At 47.7% G+C, this 24,393-nt stretch overlaps 2 protein-coding genes across 2 annotated transcripts; both read left to right on the forward strand.

The window, feature by feature from the left end:
• The first annotated feature begins 1,615 nt into the window (after positions 1–1,615).
• On the forward strand, positions 1,616–7,377 carry LOC132571464 (protein disulfide isomerase Creld1-like). The gene is made up of 3 exons (XM_060238261.1): positions 1,616–1,759; positions 2,033–2,115; positions 7,252–7,377. Exons 1-3 carry the CDS (start codon positions 1,631–1,633, stop codon positions 7,364–7,366), a joined length of 327 nt encoding a protein of 108 aa, XP_060094244.1. The 5' UTR covers positions 1,616–1,630; the 3' UTR covers positions 7,367–7,377.
• A 3,349-nt stretch (positions 7,378–10,726) lies between these two features.
• LOC132572398 (protein disulfide isomerase Creld1-like) lies at positions 10,727–23,633 on the forward strand. Its single transcript, XM_060239352.1, has 10 exons — positions 10,727–10,873; positions 11,147–11,229; positions 16,366–16,476; positions 16,882–16,973; positions 17,606–17,782; positions 18,719–18,814; positions 19,046–19,129; positions 19,888–19,983; positions 21,191–21,337; positions 22,532–23,633. Exons 1-10 carry the CDS (start codon positions 10,745–10,747, stop codon positions 22,750–22,752), a joined length of 1,236 nt encoding a protein of 411 aa, XP_060095335.1. The 5' UTR covers positions 10,727–10,744; the 3' UTR covers positions 22,753–23,633.
• Positions 23,634–24,393: the final 760 nt, after the last annotated feature.

The following is a 24,393-nucleotide window of genomic DNA, read 5'->3' on the forward strand; positions in this document are numbered from 1 at the left end:
CCTCCGTGTTAGAAGGTGTCAGTTCAATCCTGAACAGAGTTATACCTTTATAAACACATTGAGTTTAGTGGATTTGGAAGGATGTAACTCTGTTTAGGATTTGCAATGTGTGTTATGCAGAGAGAGAGTGAGCAGTGGCCTACCCCACTACTGCTTCCACTGCTGTACTCTCAGGATTGTCCACTTTCCCCAAAAATATTAATCAGAAATGGGCACCGTTCATGGAGAACTTTACTTAAGCATCTGCCCATAATTTAAATGGGGTTTGTGGAGATGTTTTCTGTGGGCTCCTGCCCGGAGCTCTGTCATGGATGAGGAGTTCTCCTGCCTTAGGGATTCTAGCTTCCCCTGTATTCTGTGATTCCTGCAGCTCACTAGGAGTGAAAAATACCTTCCCTGGGCTGGGCAGACGGAGCCTTCCTGATTGCCAACTTCCTCTACGTGTCTTCCTTGTTCCCTCCCCCATAACAGTTTAATCTGTGGCTGTGTGTATGCAATGAACTCTGGAACTTGTTTTCACTTGATGCACTTGCTTTGCAATTTCTCCTGAAGAAAGACCTTTCTGTCCTTAACTGTTTCTTAACTCTGTTCTTGACTGTTTCTCAGACACTGGTACTTTTGCTATAGAGCTGGGTACAGATTGCCATGCCACAGGTAGACTCCACCCAACTGGACTATATCTTCCTAGCGTTACACAGAGGTCAGGACTGATTTGCCACCCAAGCAGCTGTATGAGCCACCAAACTTGGCTGGGGTGCCAATGTGAGTAGAGGTGATAGGTGTGGCATTCCTCCCATGCCATTGCTATTAATGGCCCAAGGTGGGCAACCCAGCATGGGAGACAGGAGAGAAGGTGCTGCCTTCTCTTCTGCTGTTGCTGCATGCCTGAGATCCATCTCAAGTGATGTGCAGAGGTGCTTCCTCTGCCCCTGGCTTGGTGCCTGCCAAGGCAGTCAGGAGAGTACTCAGGCTGCCACAGTGAGCCCATCTTTGTTGGCGGCCTACACTGGGTTTGGTGAGTGAATCACAAGTTGTAGAGGGCTGTTATGGAAGGTCCCAGATCAGCCCTGATGCATCTTGAGCCAGTGGGCTTCTGAGTCAGGATGTGATTTCCAGATAGGCTTGAGGCCTTGTCCCACTTCATTCACTAATAAAGTAGTGTTTTCTTGCCTTAATGATACTCATTCCAGCCCAGCTTGTGCGGGGGGTGGGGAGGAATTTTCACTTCCAGAATGTCTGAAGTTGGGAGTGAAGCCCATTCTTCCAGAGTTTGAGGTTGGGGGTTTATTTAGAGAACAAGCCCATAGCATGAGCTGCTGCATAAGCACTGCTCAGGGACCACCAGTGGTGTGGTGCAGTGGCCAGAGTGTCAAGGCTATGATCTGGAAGACTCAGGTTCATATCTCGCTTCTGCTATAGAAGATTGCTGGGTGGGTAACTTACCTCACAGAACAGTCGTTGTGAGGTAGACTAGAGGAGAAGAGAACGATATTGTAAACTGCTTTGAGGTCTTTTTTGGGGAGAAAAGTGGGGTATAAAATAGCTAAGATAAATTATCAGCTTCCTCACTAAGACCACCCCCTTCATGTCTCCTTCCTTCTTTTTCTCCAGCCTTTTCCCAGGTATAAAGATGGCTTTGCCCCAGGCAAAGTCTGCAGCACTCTTATTTCTCCTGCTGCTTCTGTGGATTCCAGGCCCGGGGATTTCCCAGAAAGAGCCCTGTCAGACCTGCCGGGATCTTACCAGCAACTTCAATAAGGTGGGAGGCTGGCAAAAGTTATTGGATTGGGGTGAAGAGTTAGGGACACATGAGCATTTGGTGTGGGGCAGTATTAACTATTTCCCTTCTGGCTCCTGCTTGGGGAAAGAGCTGGGAAGAGGGGGGTTTGGCACAGCCCGATGCTAAGGTGGGCGAGGCAGCAGATTGGGTTGCTGCATGCTGGCGTTGGGGCAGAGAGTTGGTGGGCTTGGTGCGGTGGGGGAAGGGGGCACTCACTGTAGGATTGCTGTGAGCCTTCTCCTGCCTTCCCAGGGTCTGGAGCGGACACAGCGAGAGAACTTCGGGGGCGGGAACACAGCCTGGGAAGAAGAGAAGCTTGCAAAATATGCAAACAGGTGACCTGGGGGGCTGGGCTGCACCAGGCCATTGGCAAGATGCTGCTACAAATGGGCGTCCTTGGATTGGCATCCTTCTTGGGAGTTGGCAGAGCCTCACTTGGCACGCTGATTAGCTCAGAAGACTCTGCATGGTCATATTTACTGTATTAAATAATGGAGCCTGGCCACTGCTGCAGTATGGAGCAGAGCTCTAAGAATCTTGGCTTCTGTGGGGTTTTGGTTTCGTTTTTTATAAAACAGGTTTCTAGCCCACAGGGTGAATGATACAAAATCTAAATAACAATTGCTGTTCAGATAGTGCATGACATACATCATGTCATGAATTTTTCCAAACCACCATTTGGAAAATCGAAATAAATAAAATAAAATCTAAGTGATACAAAATCTAAATAACAATAGCTGTTCAGATAGTGCATGACATACATCATGTCACTAATTTTTCCAACCACCGTATAAGAAAAGCTGGCATGAGACCCAGCATAGCGTAGTAGTTAAGATGGTCAGACTAGGATATTGGAAACTCAGGTTCAGATCCCTACTCTGCCATGGAAGCTTGCTGGGTGAACATGGGCCATTCACATGCTCTCAGTCTAACCTACCTCGCAGGGTTGCAGTGAGGATAAAATGTGCCACTTTAGGTCCCCATTAGGGTAAAGGAGGTGTATAAGTTAAATAAAGTGTTCTGGGTAGGAGATAGTAGAATGGGCAGTGATAGGAATAGTGTTGAATATTCTTAGAGAAAAATATTATTGAGCAGAGTTTGAAGTTAGCAGCGCAGCAAAGAATATGCAGAAATCATGTGTGTGTTTAAAAGAATATGATTGCTTTGCTTAAAACTACAAGGGAAGGGTAAAACTGGGAAGAAAATAACAATTAACTTCTACATCTTAACAGTTAGAGAACAAAACTAGGAATGGCTTCTCTCTCCAGACTTAGACAAAGACAAAGCATCAGTCAAGTGGCACCTTTAAGATCAACTAAGTTTTATTCAGAAAGTAAGCTTTCATGTGCTGTCTAAGCACACTTTATCAGACAAGGGGATCAGGTATTGTGGGCTGAAATACATGCAGTTTGTTGATGAAGAGGGCAAACTGGCTGTGATCACGTGGTGAAACAGTGTGGCTTGGCCATTTGGCCTGGATAGCCATAAAAAGTAATAAAGTTTCCTGCCAGTTGGTGTTTCTGCAAATCTAGGTTAATCACAAAAGGACATGTAGGTATTTCCTAGTTGTAGTCCACCTGAGACAAAGACAGGAAGAGAGCTATAAAATGCAGAATAGCCAATCCATTTCCAGTCACAGCACTCAATTCCAGGTGATTTAACTAAGACTTCCTACAGACATTCCTGAGCTTTCTCTTTAGCTAATAAATAGGTTACAGTAAACACGTGTGACTTGCCGTTGACTAACAAAACAAAGTTTATAATTATTGAAGTGTTGCAAACTTGCTAATTTCAACAAATAGGCTGCCTAGTGAGGTAAGGGCTGAGATTCAAAGCAGGCCATCTGAAATCATATTGTTACAGAGACAAGTGGCTGCTCTGTGTGGGTTACATCTAAGCAGAAGTGCCCTCATCATGTTCCATCCAAGAGTACCTATTTGTTGTCAGGACTGAGCTGGAATAAAATTGTTCTGTACGTTTTCAGTAGAGCTAGCTGTGCAAGGTAAGAACCAGTGGGGTGTAGTGGTTAAGCATGTCAGACTATCATCTGGGAGACTCAGGTTTGAATCTCCACTTGTGCCATGGAATCTTGTCGAGCGACCTTGGGCCAGCCACACTCTCTCAGCCTCACCTACCTCACAGGGTTGTTGTGAGGATAATGGAGGAGAACGATGTAAGCCACTTTGGGTCCCCACCAGGGAGAAAAGCGGGGTACAAATGAATTAAATGAAAAATGGTGCTTACTTATTTATTTTGTGCTGCCTCTCCAAAGAACTTGATCCAGAACAGCTTATGAAATAAAAGCTGCAAGACTGTGTAAACATCATTTAAATCAGGGGTGTCAAACTCATTTGTTATGAGGACAGAGCTGACATAAGTGAGACCTTGTTGGGCCGGGCCGTGTGTGTCATGAAATGTAATGTCAGGTAGCAAAGATATAAACTTTATAAGGAACACAGACAAACGCAATTAAAGATTTTTTAAAAACCTAAAATAAAACATGCTGAAAATATTAGCAGTCTTGCAAAATTGTGATCAGTATCAAAGCAAGCTATCTCTTCCCACCTCCTTCCCAAGGGAAGAGCCTCAACCAATGGAGAAAATAAGAGGCTTTGCTCTATAGCTCATGTGCAATTGAGAAATCCTGGCAAAGCAAGCTGTGACTCGGAAAGAAGCAAGAGAGAGAGAGAGAAGGAAGCAGATGACAGTGAGTTGCTCACAGTCTGATAGGAGTGCTCTGGGGCCTAATCCAGCCCACGGGCCACACGTTTGACACCCCTGATTTAAATGATCAAGCCATTAAAACTCAGCCAAAGAATTCAAAAGCAGAAAACATCAGCCTTCTAAGTAGTCCTCAGGCTACAAACAAAGTGTAAAAGAACAATTTAAACACATTAAAACCCCTTAGTTAGTCAGAGGCACCTGTCACTTTCTTTGTGAAGCTCATGCCATGGCTGGTTGACAGTAAGATCTAGGCAACAGCAGAGAGAGTCCAACTCTGCATGTGTTTCCTTTTGATCATATGGAAAGGCAGAGCTGTCAGATGCTTCACTCACTTCTGAAAGCCATTTCTTTTCCAGTGTAACCCTAGTTCTTTACCCCACTTGTCTTCTTTTTCCAATAGAAACTGACCCATTTGTGGGCTGTGGGGTCCAGGGAGTCATAAGAACATAAGCAGAGCCCAGCAGGATCACGCCAGGGGTCCATCTAGTCCAGCATCTTGTTTCACACAGGGCTTTGTACTCAGAATCCATTACACAGTTTAGGTCCATGACAACACCTATTCAATGTACATGCTCAGTTTGAATATTTTTGACAGGGATCTTTGGGATAATAAGAGGGTCAGTCTGGGAAGTGAACACACAAGATTATTGGCAGTAGGGCAGGGAACAAGAGTTTTGGTGTGAGCTCCTCTGTGTAAAAATGACACACCTTTCTGACCCACTAGAGAAAATGCAAAAGCAGCGTAGCATAACAACATTCTAAGGCCATTTAAAGAGTGTGCCCGCTTTTGAGTTCCTCAGATCTTTTTGTCAAGATGGCCAGGAGCGAGAGAAACAGAGCCTACAGTTTGTAACAGTTAAAGGCGGGGTTAGCCCAGATTTAGGTTAAGCAGTGCCAAAAAGAGTGTGGCTGACCTAATTAACTCTCAGTGTCACCCTTTCTTTCATTCCGGTGTTCTCCCTAATAAGAAAGTGGGTGGCTCTATACTGAACAGCATGGTGGGGGCAACAGTGAAGAGGAGGTGGTTTTTTTGTGCCCGGAGAAATTTTTCCAGCAAATAAAGAGAGAGAAGACAGGACAAGAATGGAGCATGACAAGAAACCCCTGTCAGTGTCTGGTAGAGCAAATGAACAAGGCCTGTGACATGGTGGTTGGAAGTGCATGGGTTCCTGCTGGCTGCTGTTGAGCCTACAGGGCAATGGAGGAAGGTAGGAAAAAACCCCTACAGAGAGGTGAAGGCTGGCTCTTTCTGTCCTTCCCTGCTTTTATCTGTGTGGGCCCCTCATTCCTAGAGTAACCTTTCAGGTGACCGACAGGGGCCCTTGCTGCTCTTCTTGACAGAAGGAAAGCTGGTAGCATCCGGCCTTAGGATTGGAAGCCTCCAAGCTCTGATCCTGGACTTTGCAATGCGATTAGAAAGTTTGCTCCTACCACTGTTGGAAAGGGTAGGGGAAGCGAGCCTTTTTCTTAGCCTCCCACCCTAGTTCTCTGTGGCCATTTCCATAAAAGGCTGGATTTCCCCACATGGGATGTGAGGAGCCAGGATCAAAATCAGCAGCCTGGCAGAACTCAGACCTTTAGGGAAAAGAAAATGCCCTTTTAGAGAGGAGATCAGGGGATGGTTTGGAAAACACAGTCCACAATGCTGTGGGTTCAGGTGCCCTCCATACGCCAAAGCTTAAACCAGTATCCTGTGGAAGTGGGCTCTCTGTTGTGCTCCACTGTACTGGTTTACTTTTTTCTCATTCCCATGTTTTGTTTCTCTTTGCATAACATCCAGCCTGATGAAGAACTGCGATGAACTCAAAAAGCTGCTCACTTCCCTGACCTCCTAATATGTCCTGCTGTGCTTCTTTTCCTTGTGGATTTGGAAGGTGGGGGTGGGGTTTAACATAAAAGGAAGTAGTAACAAGCAATCATACAGTGGCATTGTTATGTGGATTCTAATTGGAGAAGGAGATATCAGCCAGACCTGTTTGTTCTATGTCAGTGCAGCTGTCCCCCTTAGGCTCCCCAGGGCCTACATCTGCCCTATTGCTGACTCATGACTCTACCCTGGGGTGGGGGGGAGAAAGAGAGAGCGTGCACATAAGGACACTTGCTGCTTGAGCACAAAAAGCTCTGTTATTGGGATAATTTGGTGAGGTTCTGGGAAGAAGGGAAGGCTGTTAAAAGGCACTCTTAGGTGAAAGGGACAGAAGTTTATAAACTGAATTTGACAGAACACATGGATCTGCCTTTCATTGACTCAGGCACTGGTCTGTCATGGTCAGTATTGTCTACTCTGGCTGGCAGCTGCTCTCCAGGGTCTCAGGCAGAGGGCTTTCACATCACCTGCTACCTGATCCTTTTAGTTGGAGAGGCCAGGGGTTGAACCTGGGACCTTTTGTGTGCAAGTCAGATGTTCTACCACTGTGCTGGTGCTCTGCTCCCCTAAATTGAAGCTTATACAGAGTCAGGCCCCTGGTCTAACTTTCTAGATCCATGTTGCCTATACCCTAACCCGCAGTAGCTCTCCAGGGTCTCAGACAGAAATCTTTTAACACCTGCTAACAGTTCCAACTGGAGGTGTTCCCAGGGATTAACCCTGGGACCTTTGCAAGCAAAGCAGACGCTGAACCACAACCCTTCCCAGCTGGCGGGCTGGAAAGTAGGCAGAGGACTATTGAAGCCAAGAGGGGTGGCAGATTCCTAAGACTATTTTGCTCTGCTCTGCAACTCACTGGGTCCCCTCCTATCCCCCACAGTGAGACCCGCCTGCTGGAGGTGCTGGAGGGTGTGTGCACCACATCGGACTTTGCCTGTCACCAGCTGCTGGAGAAGAGTGAGGAGCATATCGAGCGCTGGTGGTTCCATGAGTGAGTGGCAGCGTGGGGGCCGACACCATTTACACACACACACACACACACTCTGTTCCCAAAGATGGGTTGGGGTGAGGATTCCATGGATCCAAGCCCAGGGTTTGCTGGACAAGCAGTTTAGGATACACAGAGCTCAGGGAGCAGCCTGGGCTGTGGGAAGTGGAAGGAGGGATCTTGAGAAGCTGCAGCTTGGGTGGGTATGGAAAGAATGGAAGGCCCAGGCGTTCCAGGACTTTTGGCGGAGGCATCCCATCTTGAACCTTTTTAGCTGACTATGCTGTAGAACAGTCTCCCTCTCTAGGCTTGGTTGTTCCATTCTTGGGCACAGCAAAGGGGTGTTGCTATCAAGACAGCATGGAAGAAGGGGCAGCAGAAAAAAAATACAGATCCCAGCGTGCAAAATGAGCCTACGTTGCTCCATAGAGAAAGGACAGCCGCGCTGCGCCTGCTCGCAACCGATTCCTGGCTTTCTGCTGCAGAAGCGCCGCCTCGCCCCTCCCCTCCGTCTAACCGCAGCCTTTCGCCGAGCGGCATCTTGAAGCTTTTCAGCAGGTGCTGTTCTGCGGAGCCGGGCGCGGAGCTCGCCCATTGGCGGAGCTTTGGGCGAGGAAGCTGATGTCATTGCACACGGCCCGATGCTATTGGCTGAGAGGCGGGCCGGGCCGGCCGACTGCGGTCTGTGGGGGAGGAGGGGAGGGGGCGCTTTCTGCCGCGGCGGTGGACCCCTGTTGCAAAGCAGGGCGCTGCTCCCGCCGGCCTTGCCTCTGCTGCCCGGTGCAGACTCCCCGAGGGGCGAGGAAAGGTAGGTGTCGAGCGCCCCTGGGGGAGAGCGGAGGAAATGCGCACCTGGCCGGGGGCTGGGACGGCCATCTGGCAGGAGATGGGCAGGGCTTTCTCCGTCCCGGCTCCCCCACGTCGGCTGCGGTCTCGCCTCCCTCCTGCAGGCGGCATTGAGATGGGGCATGCCCGGGAAGGAATCAGCCTCCCCCCGGCCTTCCCTGATTTGGGCATGGGGCAAGGTCTATTTATTGTTGGATTTTAAACTGTTTTACTGTGTTTGTAATCCGACCTGAGCCCACTATGGGAAACGGCGGACTATAACTCTATTAAATAAAATAAAGATCTGGGGAGCTTGATGCTGCCCATTCTTTGGCTACAGGCGCAGTCTAATCCTGCTTTGCACGTTTGTTTGGAAATGAAGCTGCACGGAGTACAGGGGGACCTGTTTCCCAGCACGTGTGGAAAGGATTGCAGCTGTCCTCTCTTGCAGATGGGTCGATTTAGAGACTACAGAAGGTTTAGGCCTGTTCCTCAAAACCGCTAAATTGACATTGGTAATCTCTTGCACTTCAAACAATCTGTTGTGTGTACTGTTAAAAATTCCACTGATCCACTCAGTGGTTTTGAATGCAGGGCCAGAGGGTTGCAGTTATTGTGGATTACTAATCCCGAATAAAGGGTGTAGAGAGTGCAGGCACAAGATCTATGTGCCAGTGCCTGCATAAGGTGACTGCACTTTGAATGCTTAAGGTATCCATGGGTTGCAGTTCTGGGGCTTGTACCTATGCCCAATGCCTTTTGGGGTTTTCCCATTTACTGTTTAGACAGAAAAGAGCTGGCTACAGCCCTGAACCTGGATATCTTTCAGAAGTGTTTTTGTGTTGGCTTGTAGTGCTCAAAATTGGTCTTGGATCTGCATATTTTTAAACTTGCTGTAGAAACTAAAACGCACCCATATTTCCACATTGCCCTCCGTGTTAGAAGGTGTCAGTTCAATCCTGAACAGAGTTATACCTTTATAAACACATTGAGTTTAGTGGATTTGGAAGGATGTAACTCTGTTTAGGATTTGCAATGTGTGTTATGCAGAGAGAGAGTGAGCAGTGGCCTACCCCACTACTGCTTCCACTGCTGTACTCTCAGGATTGTCCACTTTCCCCAAAAATATTAATCAGAAATGGGCACCGTTCATGGAGAACTTTACTTAAGCATCTGCCCATAATTTAAATGGGGTTTGTGGAGATGTTTTCTGTGGGCTCCTGCCCGGAGCTCTGTCATGGATGAGGAGTTCTCCTGCCTTAGGGATTCTAGCTTCCCCTGTATTCTGTGATTCCTGCAGCTCACTAGGAGTGAAAAATACCTTCCCTGGGCTGGGCAGACGGAGCCTTCCTGATTGCCAACTTCCTCTACGTGTCTTCCTTGTTCCCTCCCCCATAACAGTTTAATCTGTGGCTGTGTGTATGCAATGAACTCTGGAACTTGTTTTCACTTGATGCACTTGCTTTGCAATTTCTCCTGAAGAAAGACCTTTCTGTCCTTAACTGTTTCTTAACTCTGTTCTTGACTGTTTCTCAGACACTGGTACTTTTGCTATAGAGCTGGGTACAGATTGCCATGCCACAGGTAGACTCCACCCAACTGGACTATATCTTCCTAGCGTTACACAGAGGTCAGGACTGATTTGCCACCCAAGCAGCTGTATGAGCCACCAAACTTGGCTGGGGTGCCAATGTGAGTAGAGGTGATAGGTGTGGCATTCCTCCCATGCCATTGCTATTAATGGCCCAAGGTGGGCAACCCAGCATGGGAGACAGGAGAGAAGGTGCTGCCTTCTCTTCTGCTGTTGCTGCATGCCTGAGATCCATCTCAAGTGATGTGCAGAGGTGCTTCCTCTGCCCCTGGCTTGGTGCCTGCCAAGGCAGTCAGGAGAGTACTCAGGCTGCCACAGTGAGCCCATCTTTGTTGGCGGCCTACACTGGGTTTGGTGAGTGAATCACAAGTTGTAGAGGGCTGTTATGGAAGGTCCCAGATCAGCCCTGATGCATCTTGAGCCAGTGGGCTTCTGAGTCAGGATGTGATTTCCAGATAGGCTTGAGGCCTTGTCCCACTTCATTCACTAATAAAGTAGTGTTTTCTTGCCTTAATGATACTCATTCCAGCCCAGCTTGTGCGGGGGGTGGGGAGGAATTTTCACTTCCAGAATGTCTGAAGTTGGGAGTGAAGCCCATTCTTCCAGAGTTTGAGGTTGGGGGTTTATTTAGAGAACAAGCCCATAGCATGAGCTGCTGCATAAGCACTGCTCAGGGACCACCAGTGGTGTGGTGCAGTGGCCAGAGTGTCAAGGCTATGATCTGGAAGACTCAGGTTCATATCTCGCTTCTGCTATAGAAGATTGCTGGGTGGGTAACTTACCTCACAGAACAGTCGTTGTGAGGTAGACTAGAGGAGAAGAGAACGATATTGTAAACTGCTTTGAGGTCTTTTTTGGGGAGAAAAGTGGGGTATAAAATAGCTAAGATAAATTATCAGCTTCCTCACTAAGACCACCCCCTTCATGTCTCCTTCCTTCTTTTTCTCCAGCCTTTTCCCAGGTATAAAGATGGCTTTGCCCCAGGCAAAGTCTGCAGCACTCTTATTTCTCCTGCTGCTTCTGTGGATTCCAGGCCCGGGGATTTCCCAGAAAGAGCCCTGTCAGACCTGCCGGGATCTTACCAGCAACTTCAATAAGGTGGGAGGCTGGCAAAAGTTATTGGATTGGGGTGAAGAGTTAGGGACACATGAGCATTTGGTGTGGGGCAGTATTAACTATTTCCCTTCTGGCTCCTGCTTGGGGAAAGAGCTGGGAAGAGGGGGGTTTGGCACAGCCCGATGCTAAGGTGGGCGAGGCAGCAGATTGGGTTGCTGCATGCTGGCGTTGGGGCAGAGAGTTGGTGGGCTTGGTGCGGTGGGGGAAGGGGGCACTCACTGTAGGATTGCTGTGAGCCTTCTCCTGCCTTCCCAGGGTCTGGAGCGGACACAGCGAGAGAACTTCGGGGGCGGGAACACAGCCTGGGAAGAAGAGAAGCTTGCAAAATATGCAAACAGGTGACCTGGGGGGCTGGGCTGCACCAGGCCATTGGCAAGATGCTGCTACAAATGGGCGTCCTTGGATTGGCATCCTTCTTGGGAGTTGGCAGAGCCTCACTTGGCACGCTGATTAGCTCAGAAGACTCTGCATGGTCATATTTACTGTATTAAATAATGGAGCCTGGCCACTGCTGCAGTATGGAGCAGAGCTCTAAGAATCTTGGCTTCTGTGGGGTTTTGGTTTCGTTTTTTATAAAACAGGTTTCTAGCCCACAGGGTGAATGATACAAAATCTAAATAACAATTGCTGTTCAGATAGTGCATGACATACATCATGTCATGAATTTTTCCAAACCACCATTTGGAAAATCGAAATAAATAAAATAAAATCTAAGTGATACAAAATCTAAATAACAATAGCTGTTCAGATAGTGCATGACATACATCATGTCACTAATTTTTCCAACCACCGTATAAGAAAAGCTGGCATGAGACCCAGCATAGCGTAGTAGTTAAGATGGTCAGACTAGGATATTGGAAACTCAGGTTCAGATCCCTACTCTGCCATGGAAGCTTGCTGGGTGAACATGGGCCATTCACATGCTCTCAGTCTAACCTACCTCGCAGGGTTGCAGTGAGGATAAAATGTGCCACTTTAGGTCCCCATTAGGGTAAAGGAGGTGTATAAGTTAAATAAAGTGTTCTGGGTAGGAGATAGTAGAATGGGCAGTGATAGGAATAGTGTTGAATATTCTTAGAGAAAAATATTATTGAGCAGAGTTTGAAGTTAGCAGCGCAGCAAAGAATATGCAGAAATCATGTGTGTGTTTAAAAGAATATGATTGCTTTGCTTAAAACTACAAGGGAAGGGTAAAACTGGGAAGAAAATAACAATTAACTTCTACATCTTAACAGTTAGAGAACAAAACTAGGAATGGCTTCTCTCTCCAGACTTAGACAAAGACAAAGCATCAGTCAAGTGGCACCTTTAAGATCAACTAAGTTTTATTCAGAAAGTAAGCTTTCATGTGCTGTCTAAGCACACTTTATCAGACAAGGGGATCAGGTATTGTGGGCTGAAATACATGCAGTTTGTTGATGAAGAGGGCAAACTGGCTGTGATCACGTGGTGAAACAGTGTGGCTTGGCCATTTGGCCTGGATAGCCATAAAAAGTAATAAAGTTTCCTGCCAGTTGGTGTTTCTGCAAATCTAGGTTAATCACAAAAGGACATGTAGGTATTTCCTAGTTGTAGTCCACCTGAGACAAAGACAGGAAGAGAGCTATAAAATGCAGAATAGCCAATCCATTTCCAGTCACAGCACTCAATTCCAGGTGATTTAACTAAGACTTCCTACAGACATTCCTGAGCTTTCTCTTTAGCTAATAAATAGGTTACAGTAAACACGTGTGACTTGCCGTTGACTAACAAAACAAAGTTTATAATTATTGAAGTGTTGCAAACTTGCTAATTTCAACAAATAGGCTGCCTAGTGAGGTAAGGGCTGAGATTCAAAGCAGGCCATCTGAAATCATATTGTTACAGAGACAAGTGGCTGCTCTGTGTGGGTTACATCTAAGCAGAAGTGCCCTCATCATGTTCCATCCAAGAGTACCTATTTGTTGTCAGGACTGAGCTGGAATAAAATTGTTCTGTACGTTTTCAGTAGAGCTAGCTGTGCAAGGTAAGAACCAGTGGGGTGTAGTGGTTAAGCATGTCAGACTATCATCTGGGAGACTCAGGTTTGAATCTCCACTTGTGCCATGGAATCTTGTCGAGCGACCTTGGGCCAGCCACACTCTCTCAGCCTCACCTACCTCACAGGGTTGTTGTGAGGATAATGGAGGAGAACGATGTAAGCCACTTTGGGTCCCCACCAGGGAGAAAAGCGGGGTACAAATGAATTAAATGAAAAATGGTGCTTACTTATTTATTTTGTGCTGCCTCTCCAAAGAACTTGATCCAGAACAGCTTATGAAATAAAAGCTGCAAGACTGTGTAAACATCATTTAAATCAGGGGTGTCAAACTCATTTGTTATGAGGACAGAGCTGACATAAGTGAGACCTTGTTGGGCCGGGCCGTGTGTGTCATGAAATGTAATGTCAGGTAGCAAAGATATAAACTTTATAAGGAACACAGACAAACGCAATTAAAGATTTTTTAAAAACCTAAAATAAAACATGCTGAAAATATTAGCAGTCTTGCAAAATTGTGATCAGTATCAAAGCAAGCTATCTCTTCCCACCTCCTTCCCAAGGGAAGAGCCTCAACCAATGGAGAAAATAAGAGGCTTTGCTCTATAGCTCATGTGCAATTGAGAAATCCTGGCAAAGCAAGCTGTGACTCGGAAAGAAGCAAGAGAGAGAGAGAGAAGGAAGCAGATGACAGTGAGTTGCTCACAGTCTGATAGGAGTGCTCTGGGGCCTAATCCAGCCCACGGGCCACACGTTTGACACCCCTGATTTAAATGATCAAGCCATTAAAACTCAGCCAAAGAATTCAAAAGCAGAAAACATCAGCCTTCTAAGTAGTCCTCAGGCTACAAACAAAGTGTAAAAGAACAATTTAAACACATTAAAACCCCTTAGTTAGTCAGAGGCACCTGTCACTTTCTTTGTGAAGCTCATGCCATGGCTGGTTGACAGTAAGATCTAGGCAACAGCAGAGAGAGTCCAACTCTGCATGTGTTTCCTTTTGATCATATGGAAAGGCAGAGCTGTCAGATGCTTCACTCACTTCTGAAAGCCATTTCTTTTCCAGTGTAACCCTAGTTCTTTACCCCACTTGTCTTCTTTTTCCAATAGAAACTGACCCATTTGTGGGCTGTGGGGTCCAGGGAGTCATAAGAACATAAGCAGAGCCCAGCAGGATCACGCCAGGGGTCCATCTAGTCCAGCATCTTGTTTCACACAGGGCTTTGTACTCAGAATCCATTACACAGTTTAGGTCCATGACAACACCTATTCAATGTACATGCTCAGTTTGAATATTTTTGACAGGGATCTTTGGGATAATAAGAGGGTCAGTCTGGGAAGTGAACACACAAGATTATTGGCAGTAGGGCAGGGAACAAGAGTTTTGGTGTGAGCTCCTCTGTGTAAAAATGACACACCTTTCTGACCCACTAGAGAAAATGCAAAAGCAGCGTAGCATAACAACATTCTAAGGCCATTTAAAGAGTGTGCCCGCTTTTGAGTTCCTCAGATCTTTTTGTCAAGATGGCCAGGAGCGAGAGAAACAGAGCCTACAGTTTGTAACAGTTAAAGGCGGGGTTAGCCCAGATTTAGGTTAAGCAGTGCCAAAAAGAGTGTGGCTGACCTAATTAACTCTCAGTGTCACCCTTTCTTTCATTCCGGTGTTCTCCCTAATAAGAAAGTGGGTGGCTCTATACTGAACAGCATGGTGGGGGCAACAGTGAAGAGGAGGTGGTTTTTTTGTGCCCGGAGAAATTTTTCCAGCAAATAAAGAGAGAGAAGACAGGACAAGAATGGAGCATGACAAGAAACCCCTGTCAGTGTCTGGTAGAGCAAATGAACAAGGCCTGTGACATGGTGGTTGGAAGTGCATGGGTTCCTGCTGGCTGCTGTTGAGCCTACAGGGCAATGGAGGAAGGTAGGAAAAAACCCCTACAGAGAGGTGAAGGCTGGCTCTTTCTGTCCTTCCCTGCTTTTATCTGTGTGGGCCCCTCATTCCTAGAGTAACCTTTCAGGTGACCGACAGGGGCCCTTGCTGCTCTTCTTGACAGAAGGAAAGCTGGTAGCATCCGGCCTTAGGATTGGAAGCCTCCAAGCTCTGATCCTGGACTTTGCAATGCGATTAGAAAGTTTGCTCCTACCACTGTTGGAAAGGGTAGGGGAAGCGAGCCTTTTTCTTAGCCTCCCACCCTAGTTCTCTGTGGCCATTTCCATAAAAGGCTGGATTTCCCCACATGGGATGTGAGGAGCCAGGATCAAAATCAGCAGCCTGGCAGAACTCAGACCTTTAGGGAAAAGAAAATGCCCTTTTAGAGAGGAGATCAGGGGATGGTTTGGAAAACACAGTCCACAATGCTGTGGGTTCAGGTGCCCTCCATACGCCAAAGCTTAAACCAGTATCCTGTGGAAGTGGGCTCTCTGTTGTGCTCCACTGTACTGGTTTACTTTTTTCTCATTCCCATGTTTTGTTTCTCTTTGCATAACATCCAGCCTGATGAAGAACTGCGATGAACTCAAAAAGCTGCTCACTTCCCTGACCTCCTAATATGTCCTGCTGTGCTTCTTTTCCTTGTGGATTTGGAAGGTGGGGGTGGGGTTTAACATAAAAGGAAGTAGTAACAAGCAATCATACAGTGGCATTGTTATGTGGATTCTAATTGGAGAAGGAGATATCAGCCAGACCTGTTTGTTCTATGTCAGTGCAGCTGTCCCCCTTAGGCTCCCCAGGGCCTACATCTGCCCTATTGCTGACTCATGACTCTACCCTGGGGTGGGGGGGAGAAAGAGAGAGCGTGCACATAAGGACACTTGCTGCTTGAGCACAAAAAGCTCTGTTATTGGGATAATTTGGTGAGGTTCTGGGAAGAAGGGAAGGCTGTTAAAAGGCACTCTTAGGTGAAAGGGACAGAAGTTTATAAACTGAATTTGACAGAACACATGGATCTGCCTTTCATTGACTCAGGCACTGGTCTGTCATGGTCAGTATTGTCTACTCTGGCTGGCAGCTGCTCTCCAGGGTCTCAGGCAGAGGGCTTTCACATCACCTGCTACCTGATCCTTTTAGTTGGAGAGGCCAGGGGTTGAACCTGGGACCTTTTGTGTGCAAGTCAGATGTTCTACCACTGTGCTGGTGCTCTGCTCCCCTAAATTGAAGCTTATACAGAGTCAGGCCCCTGGTCTAACTTTCTAGATCCATGTTGCCTATACCCTAACCCGCAGTAGCTCTCCAGGGTCTCAGACAGAAATCTTTTAACACCTGCTAACAGTTCCAACTGGAGGTGTTCCCAGGGATTAACCCTGGGACCTTTGCAAGCAAAGCAGACGCTGAACCACAACCCTTCCCAGCTGGCGGGCTGGAAAGTAGGCAGAGGACTATTGAAGCCAAGAGGGGTGGCAGATTCCTAAGACTATTTTGCTCTGCTCTGCAACTCACTGGGTCCCCTCCTATCCCCCACAGTGAGACCCGCCTGCTGGAGGTGCTGGAGGGTGTGTGCACCACATCGGACTTTGCCTGTCACCAGCTGCTGGAGAAGAGTGAGGAGCATATCGAGCGCTGGTGGTTCCATGAGTGAGTGGCAGCGTGGGGGCCGACACCATTTACACACACACACACACACACTCTGTTCCCAAAGATGGGTTGGGGTGAGGATTCCATGGATCCAAGCCCAGGGTTTGCTGGACAAGCAGTTTAGGATACACAGAGCTCAGGGAGCAGCCTGGGCTGTGGGAAGTGGAAGGAGGGATCTTGAGAAGCTGCAGCTTGGGTGGGTATGGAAAGAATGGAAGGCCCAGGCGTTCCAGGACTTTTGGCGGAGGCATCCCATCTTGAACCTTTTTAGCTGACTATGCTGTAGAACAGTCTCCCTCTCTAGGCTTGGTTGTTCCATTCTTGGGCACAGCAAAGGGGTGTTGCTATCAAGACAGCATGGAAGAAGGGGCAGCAGTAACGGGCTCTTCCCCACTTCCTTTCCAGGCAGCAGAAGCATCCTGACTTTTTCCAGTGGCTCTGCATGGACACTCTGAATCTCTGCTGCTCCCCTGGCACCTATGGGCCCGATTGCCACTGTGAGTTGTTATCCAGCCTTCCCATGTTGTCTTCCCACAGTGCCGTTTGTGCATATCTCTCGGGCTCTATAAATGTGTGGATGAATGGATGGTTGAGTAAGGGCCCTGAAGGTCTGTATTGGGGAGCAACCATTGCTTGGTGGGACCCTGTGGATTCTGTCAAGCACTCCCTAGCTGGCTTGCTGGGAGTGGCTACTTTTCGCTCTGCAGTAGCTAGAGAGGTACTGTAGCTGTAGGGCTGTGAAAGTGGAGGAAATCTGGGGTGGCTTTCTTTTAGTGAAGGGTAGATCTATGTGCCTGACCTGGATGGCCCAGGTTAGCCTAGTCTTGTCACATCTCAGAAGCCTAAGCAGTGTCAGCCCAGGTTAGAATGTGGGTGGGAGGCCTCCAGGGTCGCAGTGCAGAGACAGGCAATGGCAGAGTGGTTACCTTGAAAACCCCATGAGGGGCCACCATAAGTCAGCTGCGACTTGGCACTTCCACCAGATGCATTCAGTGTGGCTGGGTACTTTTCTGTTGGTAATTAATTGCATATCTTTTGGGATGAGGCAGGTTGTCTGAGGTGGATCGGTGTGAGAAGGATTAAGGCTGAGGGCTTGTTACCCCCGGTGTTTACTTGTGTCTCTCTGCAGCCTGCCCCGGGGGTACCCAGAAGCCCTGCAGTGGGTATGGGCAATGTGATGGTGATGGCACGCGCGGGGGCACTGGCCTGTGCATGTGTCAGACAGGCTATGGGGGCCCCTTCTGTTCTGAGTGTGGAGACGGCTACTATGAAGCAGCTCGCAACGACAGCCACCTGGTATGTGCGGGTATGTAGTGTCCCCCTGCTGGGCTGGATTGGGGGCAAGGCCCGGTGAAGGAAGCTCTGCTGCCCCCTGCTGGCTAGTTGGCATGTACTGGTTAGTGATTGCCCTTGCCACTGCTGCTCTTCCTTTTCTTCCCTTGGCCCTGCTGAAAATTCTGATTTCTTGGGTTGGGTTCTGAAACCCTCCCATCCAATAAAATGTTAAGCCCTCTTTCCCAAAAGCAGCACTGTTCTGAATGCATAAGATTACCTCAGAATTTGTGCGCTCTTGTTCATATCTACTAGGCATCCTTATACCTTCTGTATTCCCAGAGTTCCGTTCTCTGAGGTAACCAGTAGCCATTTTTTTTCAAGTTGACAGTTGAAGAGAGTTCTGACTAAAGGGACAACCCCCTGAAACAATATATTATTATTACTAAAATATTTGAAACTGGCGTTTGACATTGGCACAGAATCTGGCACTGTCATGTAGCTCAGGCTCCCTCTTGTGACTATGCTCTATTTTTAAAAATGGTCTTCTTGGCTGAACCAATCTTATACGGTGTTCAGTCACAGCTGCAGCATGCTGTCACCCCAGCTACCCACAGTATTGATGTATAATTATATTGCCAAGTGGGAACCGAGTTCAGGAGTAATGTTACTGCCTTCTTTACATCCTTCACTGCTGTGTCAGGGTGGCTCTGGCACTATCAGTAATGCCTATGCATTTCCTGTTGAACTCATTCTCCTTCCTCTATGATCTTAGGCTGCTGGGCTCTGAAATGGTATGTAGATTTCTATAAAGGGAAGCCGGGTGTCTCTTGCTCCCCCACCCCTCAGTCCCCATCACAAGTTTGTATCAGGCTCCTTTAAGCCAGCACATCTGTCTGGGGGCGAGGAAAGTGTCTGTGAGGAGGTAGCCCTTGTTCTTCTGATTCACTGTGTTTTCTTCCCCACTTAGAGTGCTACCGGGCCTGTGGACGCTGCTCTGGCCCTGAAGACTCAAGTTGCCTCCGCTGTAAGAGGGGTTGGATGCTGCATGACCGCAGGTGCATTGGTGAGTCAGAGGGACTAGGCCTGAAGAGAGGCATCTGGTTGCTTAGCAGCCTTTGAGGAAAGATGAGTCTTTTCAGGTTACAGAGGGGAAGGGGGTGGCTTTGATTGCAGATGCACCTCCTCCAATTCCACACTGGACTTTAGAACAAAGGGAAGAGGATTTCATATGTGGGAAGGGGGGGAGTAGTCTCATATGACTCATAGCCCTGACCTCTCTCTCCTTCTCAAACAGACATAGATGAATGCGGCACAGACATGGCGCACTGCCGCGCCAACCAGTTTTGCGTCAACACAGAAGGTTCCTACGAATGCCGAGGTAGGAGCTCCAAATCCGAAACAGCAATATGGTACTATTATTTCTACAGCACATCACCAAAATCTTGCTTAACGTTAGCACAGAATTTCTGTTGCTGTCTAACTTGCCCCTCCCCCCTTGTATGACGACTCCTGTTTTTAAAGTGGTCTTATCGGATGAGGAGTGGGCAGCATGAGTGATATGTTGCGCGTGCTTGGATTTTGTTGCAGGATACTGAATAGTGGGGGAATACAGCACAGGAGCAGGCATGTCTAATTTATGTTGGTCAGAGATAAGGGTCAGCCTGGTGTGTTTTGCTGGCTTGGAGTGTCATCCTTTCGAAGTCATTGCTGGCCTCAAACAAAAATGGCCCAGTGTTGCAAATCTGAACCTAGTACAGATGTTCTGTGCCCTTGATTTTTTCACCCTCCGAGTACGTTTATACTGATCTTTAAGGGGCAGTATCATCTGCTCTAATTGACAGCGGCTCTCCAGGGTCTCAAGCAGGTGTTTCTTACTTCACCCACTATCTGATCCTTTTAGCTGGAGAGGCCAGGAGTTGAACCTGAGGTCTTCTGCATGCAAAGCAGACACTGTGCTCCTGAGTAGTTTGCTGAAGCTAGAGGAGAGGAGGAGAAAGGGCAACAATGGCAAAGGCTTCCTGTTCTAGTGGAGAGCTTTAATCTTCCTAGGCATCCACCAGACTGTGGCTTTTCCTGATCCATGAGAGGTCAGTTTGCATGCTGGCTCCATAACCCTTCCACTGGCTTTCTTTTCAGACTGTGCCAAGGCATGCATCGGTTGCATGGGTGCTGGGCCTTCCCGCTGCAAGAAGTGCAACAAGGGCTATCAGCGTGATGGAGTCAAGTGCCTAGGTGAGCCTTTCTGCTGGTTACCTTTTAATGACATCTTCCTCCTTCCAATAGGATGGAACCAGAAGAGCAGGCTCTGTTCTGTATTCTTTGTGGTGGGACTAGTTCTCTGCACATACTGTGCCTTTCTTGCCAAAGCTAATTCTGGTAACATTTTCCTGCCAGATTTGCCCTTTGGCATAAGGAAGAGAAGAAAGATTTCAGAAAAGGAGTAATCACATTGTTAAAAAGCTGCTGCAGACCAAGACAAGACAAACCAGATCATGCTTAAGGGGTAAAGAGGCTTTCAGTACAACAGTGTGGATGTGCAGGTCTTTTTTCCCTCTATATTTTTTTATTTGGGTCTTTTGGACTTGAAAAAAAAATTGGGATTTCTTAAAAAACCCAAATCCCAAATCTTCAGATCCAAGATTTTTTGGAAATCCCAAATGGGGTTCAGTAGATCCAAACTGAAAAATACAGAGGGGGAGAAAAGCAATGGCAAAGCCACAAAGAACAGCTGAGAGGCGAATCATGTGGGGCTCTTTGGGACTGTTCAATTATACTGGGCTGCCCAAAGAGCTTACAAAGCAGCTGATCCCGAGTTTGCTGGTAATTTTCAAATATATTTGGGCTTTTTTTCTAGTGTTTCTTTTTCCTTATGAAAAATCCTGAGTATATTTGGGATGCTGAAATATTTTTTAAAATACCCAAAAGATGTTTTACAAGTGCATTTTTTGTTCAGGTAGACCAAAATGTACACCCCTTTACAGGGCTTTTTTGTAGCAGGAACTCCTTTGCATATTAGGCCACACCCACTGATGTAGTCAATCCTCCAAGAGTTTATAGGGCTCTTAGTACAGGGCCTACTATAAACTCTTGGAGGATTGGCTACATTGTGGTGTGTGGCCTAATATGCAAAGGAGTTCCCGCTACAAAAAAAGCCCTATCCTTATACAACAGTATCAGTATCTTTGTTACCTTTGAGCAGAGGACAAAAGGGAATGCCCTGAAGAGAAGTTACCTGGAGAAAGGCTTTCTGAAAAATGTGGATGAGACTCTGCCTTCTGTGGGAAGCTAGTTAGCCCCCGTTCTGTGGCAGGGCTTGAGAGGCAGTGTATCTCCCTCTATGGGGGTTGGGCCTAGAAATGTTACTTGGGTTTCTGCTGTCTTTATGGCCTCCAACTATGCAATGTGACTTGGACTTTCCTGCATGTGTCCTCTCTCCCAGATGTGGACGAGTGTACTGGTGAAACCGAGGAACCCGTCTGCACTGGTGCCAACGAGGTGTGTGAGAATACAGAGGGCAGCTACCGGTGTGTTTGTGCAGAGGGACATGTGCGCAAAGAAGGAATCTGTGTGGAGGACAAGCCCCCAGGTAAACCATGCTGGCATTGTCTGCAAGAGCACACATTCTCTGGTTGGGGAAATTTACATACAGGCATATTAGGCCACACCTCCTGACATCACCATTGTTTCACAAAGCCCAGCTTGATCTTATTTGCATATTAGGCCACACCCCCTGATGCTAAGCCAGCCAGAGCTGCATTCCTGCTCAGAAAAAGCCCTGCATACAGGCAAATGTCCATCAAATACAGCCAGCTGGGTCATACTGTGTCCAGCCAGATGCTCCTGCAAGGCCTACAGGGCACATAGACCCAGGCCTCCACAACAGCACCATCTAGCAAGAAAGGACTTTCTCGTTTTGGAGCATTCAGCCATAGCATTTTATACAAGTATTTACATTTAGATACTCAGTGCATAGTTTCATGTGGATTGCTGTGTTTGCCTGCAGCAAAAGAACAATATTTGAGGCCAGAATCACCTTAAAAGCTGACAAGATTTCCAGAGTTTTGACTCTCAAAACTTTATCCCCCAGAAATATTGTTGGTCTACTGGATGCAAATTATACGCAGGGCATGTTGCATTCAAAATGGTAACAAGGCATAAGAACATAAGAGAAGCTGTTGGGTCAGGCCAATGGCCCATCCAGTCCAACACTCTGTGTCACACAGTGGCCAAAAAAACCAGGTGCCATCAGGAGGTCCATCAGTGGGGCCAGGACACTAGAAGCCCTCCCACTGTGCCCCCCCCCATGACCAAGAATACAAAGCACCACTGCGCCAGACAGAGTTTCAACAATACACTGTGGCTAATAGCCACTGATGGACCTCTGCTCCATATGCTTATCCAATCCCCTTCTGAAGCTGTCTGTGCTTGTAGCCACTACCACCTCCCGTGGCAGTGAATTCCATGTGTTAATCACCCTTGGAGTGGAAATACTTCCTTTTATCCATTCTAACCTGATTGCTCAGCAATTTCGTTGCGTGTCCACGAGTTCTTGTATTGTGAGAAAGGGAGAAAAGTACTTCTTTCTTTACCTTCTCTATTCCATGCATGAGATGTAACATTAAGGGGTGGAACCTTCTCCCCTCAAATATACGTGAAAAACATTATGACTAAAACTGTGGGTATTTCTTAACATTTGGGGCAAGATAGTATTGTGTTATGAGCTAGTGGCTGCCCACGGACCATCTTTGCTCCAGTTCATGGCCTGTTCCTTGTCCCACAGATGCTCCTGAGAAGGGCTTCTTCGACGACATCACGGATGACGAGGTGGTCGTGCTGCAGCAGATGTTCTTTGGCACCATAGTCTGTGCCCTTGCCACACTAGCCGCCAAAGGAGACATGGTCTTCACCGCCATCTTTATTGGTGCCGTGGCTGCCATGGCCGGCTACTGGCTGTCGGAGCGGAGCGATCGTGTGCTCGATGGCTTCATCAAAGGCAGATAGTGTGTGGCAAAAAATCCAAATGTTCTTCTTTTGCTTCCTTCCTCAGAGAGCCAGCCGGTGGGCAGGAACTCTGGGCCTGCCTATACCCCGGCAGGTCCAGAGGAAAGAGATGGAAAGGCCCATCTTGTATCCCAGTCTGGGCTGAGGGGAAGCCTCAGGCCTGCATGGTTTGTGCATTGGGAGGAATGGCCTCCCAGTTGTACGTGAAGAGAGGAGAATTCCTGACAGGAATTAGCATGGAATGAGCCTCCCCTAAAGCTGAGAGGCCTTGCCCCTTAGTGGGCCGAGAGAACGCTCTCTTCATGTGTCCCATCTTCATATGAGAGGGATGATTGCAAACACATTCTTACTTGTGAGCTTTGAATCTTCACATGTTGGTCAACTCCTTTGGCTGAGGGTGGATCGCACCAAAGGAGAACTTGAGCTGGGTGGACATGGAAATTGCTCCCTGCTGGCTCTTTGAGGGGCTGTCCCTTGGGCTCAGAGCTGATCTACGCATCTTGTGGAACATGAGGGTCAGGGACAGCGGGGAAATTTTAGATCGTACTATTCAAAGCTGCCAGTGGGGGTGTTGTATTTTTGAATTATTCTCCCCCCCCTCTTAAGACATGGTGAACTAGCAGGAAGTACTACATACAGTGAAGGTTTTTTCAAGACGGGAACGTTCAGAAATACATACACCCCCTTGTGGTCTGACTGGGAACTGCCTCCTCCTGCTGCCTTGCTGTGTAGAACAGCTCTGATCTTGCCACTGGCAGCGTGTGAGACAGAGAAAGCCTCGGGGGCATGCATGACCACCCCTCGCCCCTTTGCATCCGTCCGCTCACAGCACTGTTTTGTCCATCCATATCTCAGGAAAATTAAAGGTCTCTGTACACAAACCCTGTGACTTTGGTTGTCTCTTTCATGTGCTAATTGCACCTGTTGGGTTGATTCAGAGTATATTTTACTGTTCCGCAGGGCTCTTTTTGTAGAAAAAGTCCAGCCGGAACTCATTTGTATATTAGGCCACACCTCTGACATCACCATTGTTTCACACAGGCCCTTTTTTTGTAGAAAAAGCCCAGCAAGAAGTTATTTGCATACTAAACCACACTCCACTGCAGCAAGCCAGCCAGAACTGGGTCCCTGTGCATTCCTGCTCAAAAAAAGCCCTGCCATTCCAGTCCTCCACCCCTGAGGATCTTCTCTTGGAGGGGACTAGTTGCTGGAATGTCCAGCAGAGTTGCAGGTACAGAGGAAGACTGGCAAGTTGTCTGTCTCTGGAGCACTGGAGGTCTTGGTACTTGGGGAAGGATGGCAGAAATGAAGCCCACTGCTGTCTAGCCTTACCTGCCTGTAAAGAGTAGCAATCTTCTCTGTTCCTTTCCCACAAAGATTGCAGGGTCCTGGCCTGGTTGCAGAGCCTGGAAGGAAGGGGACGAATAAGCAGAGGAGATGCTCTGGGCACAGAGCAGGAGTCACTGGGGAATTGAGGGGGCAGAGGTAACTGAATTTCCTGCATTATTCAGGGGATTGGACTAGATGACTTTTGGGGGTCCCTTCCAACTCTGTGTTTCTCTGCTTCATTGTCTCCATAAACCAGTGAGGCTGGCAAAGCAGGTGCGCACACCAGCTGAGGCAGTAACTGCCTTCCATTCC

This window comes from Heteronotia binoei, chromosome 5 (assembly GCF_032191835.1).
Source record: "Heteronotia binoei isolate CCM8104 ecotype False Entrance Well chromosome 5, APGP_CSIRO_Hbin_v1, whole genome shotgun sequence".
Lineage (NCBI taxonomy): Eukaryota > Metazoa > Chordata > Lepidosauria > Squamata > Gekkonidae > Heteronotia > Heteronotia binoei.

Excerpts from the sequence above, each read along its gene's own strand:
- LOC132571464 (XM_060238261.1), top strand. The coding sequence starts at position 1,631 with ATGGCTTTGCCCCAGGCAAAGTCTGCAGCACTCTTATTTCTCCTGCTG. Across the intron at positions 1,760-2,032 it reads TTACCAGCAACTTCAATAAG|GGTCTGGAGCGGACACAGCG; the intron begins GTGGGAGGCTGG and ends CTGCCTTCCCAG. Across the intron at positions 2,116-7,251 it reads CTTGCAAAATATGCAAACAG|TGAGACCCGCCTGCTGGAGG; the intron begins GTGACCTGGGGG and ends TATCCCCCACAG.
- LOC132572398 (XM_060239352.1), top strand. The coding sequence starts at position 10,745 with ATGGCTTTGCCCCAGGCAAAGTCTGCAGCACTCTTATTTCTCCTGCTG. Across the intron at positions 10,874-11,146 it reads TTACCAGCAACTTCAATAAG|GGTCTGGAGCGGACACAGCG; the intron begins GTGGGAGGCTGG and ends CTGCCTTCCCAG. Across the intron at positions 16,477-16,881 it reads GAGCGCTGGTGGTTCCATGA|GCAGCAGAAGCATCCTGACT; the intron begins GTGAGTGGCAGC and ends CTTCCTTTCCAG.